Below are 7,987 nucleotides of genomic sequence, written 5' to 3'. Positions count from 1 at the left end.
GTATTAGTGGAGATTTCTTCTGATAAAAAATTTGTAAATGTAAATCGCCAATGAGTCCATTTTAAGTCCGAATTGCTAGAATTCGGTTCTATGTCAAATCTGTCTGGTCGGAGATAGCGAGACATTGTGCCTTGTGAAAATGAATGTGTAGTATCGACAGAATCCTCTTGAGACATGTTAAAGTTAATTAAATTGATACATAAATGACAAAACCATAAGAGAACTTGGCTTTAATTAACTTTAAGAATTGTACATAATAAAGTGACATTACATTTGACAAGATAATCGAATACTATAATTTCTTCATAAATTACACGTCAAATACTATGCAAATTTGTTAGATCCATAGTATATTGACACATTGTCAAATTTCGATTAGCGATTAGTAAGGAATTTCTGAACAATAATTATCCCATTTTGGGGAATGTAGGAGGCATTATGGTTTTAGCAATTTATGTCTATGTATGATTATACGTGTGTATTTGTATGTATATTTAACTGCCAGAATGATGTCGAGTAATTGACAAAATTTTAACTGTCATTCCACTTATTAATCTAAATACCGCTACCTGACGAATCGCGCGTGTCTTCGTTTCAAAAGATTGCATTTCATTCTGATCATGTACGAATTATACAATATATTTTCGAATATAATTGTTATTATTTTATAGAGCAGACGTAGATGCGTATCGTCTTCTTCAAAATCCTTTTCTGAAACACGCTAATAATAGAACAAATTTTATTGATATAGATTTAATAGGGAAAGCTTGTAATTGTTACACTGAGCAAACTGAATTTAGGTTTTTTAATTTTTTAAATAACTTTAATTTTTAACTTGCAATGTTTGTTTGTTTAAATCAAATCTTGCAAGCTGAATTACTTGCTAATATTATTATATTATGGCTTAGTTCCGATGAAAAACGTATTCTTAAGGTATGACCTGTTTTCACACCTGCAATTGTACAGTCATAAAAATGTTATGCTTTTAAAAATGAATTTTTTATTATTAACGTATATTATATAATAAGATTTGGTACGGTGGTGGTTGGTGGGTTAAGTACTGTACTTATTTAAAAAAAAATATTTCTGATTTTTGGCAATTAAAATAAACGAAGTGCTAATATCAACTCGTCTGAATTATTGATATGCTTTTTAGAAATATTAATATTATTATAATATTAATAGAAAAACTAAACCAAAATAATATTATTGTGTAAAAAAAATTTTAAAAGCTAACAACATCAACCTGTCGTAACTGTAGTGTTGTTTTTAAGTTGTCATTATTGTCAAATGCCAAATATAATGTCACCAGTCATACTGACAGCCTATATGTACTTTTCACCAACATACCATGTATACTTTAATTTCTGTTAATTTAATATTCAGATGATATTAAAAATACATAAAACATTTACTCTCATAAGTAGGACAAAGATGTTATGGAGGACAAGTCCATCTCAAATAAGACGCCAATATGGCAAAACTGTGTGCATTGCCCAAACCTGCTGTTCAATACTGCCACGGAATTCGAAAGGTTTATATTTTAAATATTTTAAATGATTAAGTACTTAAAAAAGTAGATTTATTTTATTTTGTGTCTAAAATGTAAAAACAAATATTACACGTATTCTTTAATTAACCTATTATAGAAAAAAAAAATTATGAATACAAATTTTTAATGTATGATTTATATTTTAGACATATTCAAGAAAAGCACAGTATTAAAGAGGGAACTATCATATTATGTCAATATGGGCAAAATGGCATATGTTCAGCATTACAATTTGGAGATTTACGAAAAGCGGGATTCAAATATCATGTAAGACAATACCACGTTTATAAGACTAATACTAATGATGATTGGACATTTTACTCATCATCACAAAATCTACCTGCAGTTCTAAATGATCCAAATAAAGGAAAACAAAGTAATTTTTTTACAAAAACATGGGGTGATGGTTTTATAGAGAAAGTAGAAATTTATCCTAGTCCATATTTACCGGAAATATGTTTATTACATTTTGAGTCATATTGTAAGAAAATTTCTAGAAGATATAGAAGACATTGTCAACTTAAAGAAAATTTGCCGAATAAAACTAGAACACCTGTTATAGAAACTGTTTGTGAAGTACCAAATATTTTCTATGATCAATCCTTAGCACTTAATGATCCAAAGGTATTTTGTAAAGTATTTCCTGGACTTTCAAATACAAAAGATATTAACTCTACTATAAGATCATTACAAGAAACATTAAGCACATACCTTGATGTAGTTGAAATGAAAATATCAAAACAAGTTGCACAGAAATCAGATGCCTTCTTCCATGCAATGCTTTCACATGATACTATTATGGAACAAATGGCGAGAGCTGTTAGAACTGTCCAAAATACAAGAAAAGATATCAAAGATGTTAAACAAAATCTCAGTGAGAGTCCATTGAAGTTAATTAGTTTGACAAGAATAAATCAAAATCTTAATAATGTGCATGATCTTTTAAAATTAATGGGTACAGTTCAGCAAACACAACCAATGATTCAACTTCTTCTAAGCACTTCGGACTATGTTGCTGCCTTAGACTTAATCAGTTCTACACAAAAAGTATTATCAACACGTTTATCAGGTATTCAAGCTTTTCGACATTTATCTCCTCAGCTGACAGAAATGAAAAGATTAATACACAAAATGTTAAGTAATGAATTTTTAAGATTTGTTGTATCAGATCTCAATAGACCTCTTAAAGACCAAACAGATTTGCCAGAAAGAGATAAAGTAGTATCTATTGTATCAGGAATTCTTCGTTTAAAGGAATTTGATTTTCTTGACATTTTTAAAACAGAAGCAATGACATCAATTCAGACTACTATTAAACAATGTCTGGTAGAAATTGTGTCAGAGAGGGATGGTAGTACAGAAATTGTATTGAGGGGTTCAAATAGCGACACATGGCTACTTTGTAATGAGGGGATTACCTTTCTTCAGAAAGTTACACCAAACTTAGTAAATTTATTTAAACGAATTTTATCTATAAGCAATTTAATTCTAGATATAAGCCAAATGGGTGATATAGTAGGGAATGACAATGAAGAAATTTGGACACAAGAAGAATTGCTTTTAATAGAAGAAAAAGTAAAAAAAGTTATTATCTCTCTTTCTGACTACAGTAATGAAAGGTGTGCCAATCTTATAGTCACAAAGACTGATAAGGAATATGCATTAACAGATCTATCACAATTATCTAAATTATCCGACTTAATAGATCACTTTTCTAAGGAATGTGCAAAAATAACAGGACATTATAGTAGTGCAATGAAACTGGCATTAAGAAGTTTTGCTATGAAATACATTCAAAATTTGCATTCTGAACGAAGATCACACCTTACTGCTGCTCTCAATGGTGAAAGGTGGAAAGTTGCAGATGTACCATGTGAGCTACAAACTGTTATAAATAAAATATGTGAGTTTGGTGAAATCCCTCTTGTACTCAATTATGAAAGTGGAAAACCTGATGGAAAATATTTAATTATCAACAAAGAAAACTATGCTGTAGTTTCTACAGTGCAACTACTAATCAAAATTTTACTAGAATACTGTGATGCAACCAAGCAATCACCAGATATTGTTCAATACATGGTACATTGCATGTTAGAACTTATTAGAATGTTTAATTCTCGGTGCTGTCAGCTAGTATTAGGTGCTGGTGCAATACAGAGTGCAGGTTTGAAAACAATTTCCACTTCAAATTTGGCTTTAGTGTCAAGATCTTTACAAGTTATTCTATGGCTTTTACCTTTAATTATGAAGTTATTGGAAAAAATGCACTCAAAAGAGGTTTCATTAAATGGTTTTACTAGCTTAGAAAATGATATAGCTTTGCATAAAAAAGAAATTGAAAGTAAAATATGCTTGATTGTAAGTAATATGCTAAGTTCTCAGCTGGGAGGCTGGGAAGCCAAACCTCCTGTTCCATCACAAACATTCCGAAATATATCAAAACATTTAGTGAAACTTCATGAAGCTCTTATTGATATTTTGCCACTAGAACAAATTAGTAATATATATATGAAAGTGCATTATAACTTTAAAGACAAATTGAGAGAACAATTGATAAAGATGAATATAGTTGCAAATGGTAGTCCTCAACATGGTGTTGTTACCTCCGAGTTAACCTTTTATTTACAGACTCTCAAAACTCTTAGGGTGATTAATGATAATGATACTGAAAATGATAATATATTATATGACATTTGGTTAAACTAAAGAATTAAAACATTATAGCATTTTAAACTGGAAACTTAGTTGGATTAACTTTTTAAATACAAATTATCAAAAATAATAAATATAAATAAATGTCTTATTAGATTTTTATTAACATGGTTATGGAGCTCGATACTTCGGCATTATCAAATAAAAATAAAAAACATGGTAAATATCCCGTTTTAAATACTGTTAGTAAATGTCTTATTGTTGAAAAAACAATAAATATAATATATATATATATTAAAGTAATGCAACATGCTTACCTTTTTTAATTATGATAAAATATACATGTTTAATAAATTAGTCTTACTGTTTAAATTTTATATTTGATTTTATATTTAGTCTCAATGTAATTAGTAATAAATTGTTTACCATTCCCTTTTTATGAGCCTTTATTTCGTAAGGCTTCAAATATTGGAATATTCTCAATAAATGTGTACAGACATTGCATATTTCATAAAATAATTGTAAATAAAATATTTATGTTTCTATAGTTCCTCAAAAAAAATATTAAATGACGTGAGGAAGAGTGGTGTTTGCTTGAATGCTTTTCTTTCAATATTTAATATATTTCCTTTAACTATATAGTTTGAAATGTAAAAAAATTAAATATATCTAAATATATTTTGTGTATATCTATTTATTACTAAAAATTGATTTTATTGGCTGACGACTTGCTTTTTTAAATAATGACAAATACATTTTCGCTCATCTTGAGTACAAGAAAAAATTATCAGATAAGGCAACTTGTTTCAAAATTGTGTCACTAGCATTGCTTCGCTTAGGAGTGCTGTAAATTTAAAACAGATTAAGATTATTAAATGTAATATCTTTAATATTTTGTTTTCTACATTAAATTCATTACTTAATGACCACGAATGAATGTGCTTGAACAAATTAACATATTAATCATATTTCGTTAAAATGATTTTAACCAAAATCATAGCAACTAAGATTAGTTGCTATGATTTTGAAGGTCTACCTCTATATGCCGCTACTAACTACTAAGGCAGCACTACCTCCAAATTCTATAAATGTTTGGTCTGAGATCTTATTTGTCTCTGGTTTTGTCAGATTGCTGTTCAACAGAAAAGAAAAAGAAAATAAAACAATATTATAACAATGTTGAATTTATTTCATGCAACAATATTAATTTTATATTACTAAGTAATATAATTTTTTAAACTTTGGCTAGAATCCTTATCATTTCATCGGTCGGTCTAGCTCACAGCCTCATTTTTTTATGTAATAAATTACAACATACAAGTTGATTGGTTTAAAGTGGTTTATCAGTTATTTTAATAAACAAAAAAGGCTTTGTTTTAATAATCATATTCATGATCCAATTTTTCAGTAACTAGATGTATTTAAATAGTATATAGTTTAATGAGATTGGTTAAGATAGTTTCACCTACATTTCTTTATCTGATAACTCATATGTAACTTGTCAGTTATGAATTTCTAAATAAAAATGATCTTAACATCACTCTTATCATATATATAATTAACTTGCTGTATAAAAATTCAATAAAATAAGCGAAAATCAATAAAAATATGAGGCCATTGGATATCTTACTATAAATGCAATACATGTACACAGTATTTGAAATACTAACAAACTTGAAGTTAATCGAACTTCAGACATGGGTCCTAATTTTATCAAGAATAGATTTATTAGTGTCATGTTGTTAATTACAATACAGCCGTCATCTTCCTGCTTATCAACTAGCCGAAACAATGTCAATACTTGTAAAATATATTTGTGTAACATATTCATATCCTTTTTCAAAATGACAGTTTTACTTGGATAAAGTAAGTCTGTTTCTGCACTATACTTCGGAAGTCTATGTCTTGGGCAAGGTATGATATGAAAAAGTTGTGGTACAGAATACACAAAATTGATAATTTGAGGCAGAAAAAATAATAAAACAGTTTTACTGAAATGACTGAGAATGGCAACTACTGCAAAAGTCATGCCTGATACATAGCAAAATGTGTCTCCCACAAAAACTTTCGATGGATACCTGAAATCAATAATAACATATAATTGTAGAGCTGCATGTAGATCACTGTAAAAGCTAAATTATACACAAAAAAAAAACATATTTTAACAAGGTTATTAATGTAATTATAATTGGTATTAGTAGTTATGATACGTTAGCGAAACTTACCAATTATGTTTTAATAAGGCCAGTGTGGTGGCAAGATATGGAATCATAATATGAAGAGAAAAGCTATGAGCTTTGAATTGATCACCTCTTAATTCAATTATATCGAAAATTATTATAGACATTGCTATTATAGCTGATTGACCCACTTCAAGACCATTTATTCCAGCCAATATATTTATAGCATTAGTGCAGAAGACAGCTAACATTCCCATATAAATGTAGTACAAGAAACCTGTAATAGTTTAAAATTATATAAGTCATTTCAAAATGTAATGTCTGACCTTAAATTATTGAACTAAATATTCTTATTTTAAAGAAATGTTAACTAACCAATATTGACGGAATTCCCAAAGAAATGCCTTAGAGGAATTGGTACAATAAAAGTAGTAGAATTAAAATTTACATAGTAAACCACAAGTAGTGGTAAAGATGCTACTGTTGGAAGAAGTAATTTGTATCTCCATTTCAAATTTAATACATCATCTGCAAATCCCAGCAATAACATACAACATATTGACAATAATGCTGCAAGTAATTCTGCAAACTAGAAAAAACATTGAAATGTATTAATTTTAATATGTATCGGTATTATCAAATTTTACATATATTTTTAAACATTCAAAATTAATGTTGTATATACAATATTCGATATTTAAACAGATTAAAACCTTTATTTAAACTCATAATATTCAAATCTTTACCTCATTATGAGGAAAATTTCCTCTATCCATCAGATCATTGCCAAAAACAATTGGTATGAACATAAAAATCGTCACCAAGAAAACACATCCTGATACAACTCCGATAGCTTCAGGTCTGTAAATTTAATAGTTATAAACATTCTGTTTGTATGTAGTAGTAGTTAATTTTTATCTATATATAAACGTACATTTTTTCTTTGGATACCTTACAAAGATCAATACCAAATAATCCAGCATTTATGAAAAGATTTTTAATTTTAGGTATTAACTCATCAGTTAAAAGGTACGATACAATAGATAAAAATATTAAAATTATAATTGACCACATCTTTCTTTAGTAAACTGTCAACGTGTATAGAGTACTTAATTTTAATGATCACGGTTTTCTTATCATACAAATCCCTAAATTATAAATTATCATTCATTTTAAGAAATGTTATTAATATTACTTCTTTACCAAGAACACGATAAAGTAACATTTTGTCATATTTGACATTCAATTTGTTATCACGAGTAGATGTCATAACACCACTATCATCAGACTCCAATAGTAGTGTTGCCAGACTCGTCAGAAAAAAAAGTGTCGTGTACGGTAATTGAAATTCACTTTTTTGTATGGTGTGTGACCTTTCGATTGCATGATTAGACAAATAAATAAGACAATTTTTTTAAATATCTAACAAAACCCTGAGAGGCGACTACAACGACCAACAATCTGATTCTCAACATGGACAAGGCATCATCAACGTAGCTAACATACATACAATACTACACTACACTATATCCAACCCGGAAATCTGTTCACAATCGCTTTATATAATACACCTAAAAAGTTTACCTGTGTTTAATAAAGCTTA

The 7,987-nt window shown here is 28.3% G+C and overlaps 2 protein-coding genes across 2 annotated transcripts; one reads left to right on the top strand and one right to left on the bottom strand.

The window, feature by feature from the left end:
* The first annotated feature begins 1,301 nt into the window (after positions 1–1,301).
* On the top strand, positions 1,302–4,345 carry LOC113401891 (vacuolar protein sorting-associated protein 54). The gene is made up of 2 exons (XM_026642001.2): positions 1,302–1,534; positions 1,699–4,345. Exons 1-2 carry the CDS (start codon positions 1,440–1,442, stop codon positions 4,256–4,258), a joined length of 2,655 nt encoding a protein of 884 aa, XP_026497786.2. The 5' UTR covers positions 1,302–1,439; the 3' UTR covers positions 4,259–4,345.
* A 1,407-nt stretch (positions 4,346–5,752) lies between these two features.
* LOC113404445 (UDP-N-acetylglucosamine--dolichyl-phosphate N-acetylglucosaminephosphotransferase) lies at positions 5,753–7,604 on the bottom strand. The gene is made up of 5 exons (XM_026645334.2): positions 7,319–7,604; positions 7,131–7,245; positions 6,760–6,973; positions 6,430–6,661; positions 5,753–6,282 (listed from the first exon to the last, which is right to left on the bottom strand). Exons 1-5 carry the CDS (start codon positions 7,456–7,458, stop codon positions 5,802–5,804), a joined length of 1,182 nt encoding a protein of 393 aa, XP_026501119.1. The 5' UTR covers positions 7,459–7,604; the 3' UTR covers positions 5,753–5,801.
* Positions 7,605–7,987: the final 383 nt, after the last annotated feature.

Source organism: Vanessa tameamea, chromosome 10, assembly GCF_037043105.1.
Source record: "Vanessa tameamea isolate UH-Manoa-2023 chromosome 10, ilVanTame1 primary haplotype, whole genome shotgun sequence".
Classification (NCBI taxonomy): Eukaryota; Metazoa; Arthropoda; class Insecta; order Lepidoptera; family Nymphalidae; genus Vanessa; species Vanessa tameamea.
Note: the sequence above shows the minus strand (reverse complement) of the source record. Positions and strands in the feature narration are given on the sequence as shown.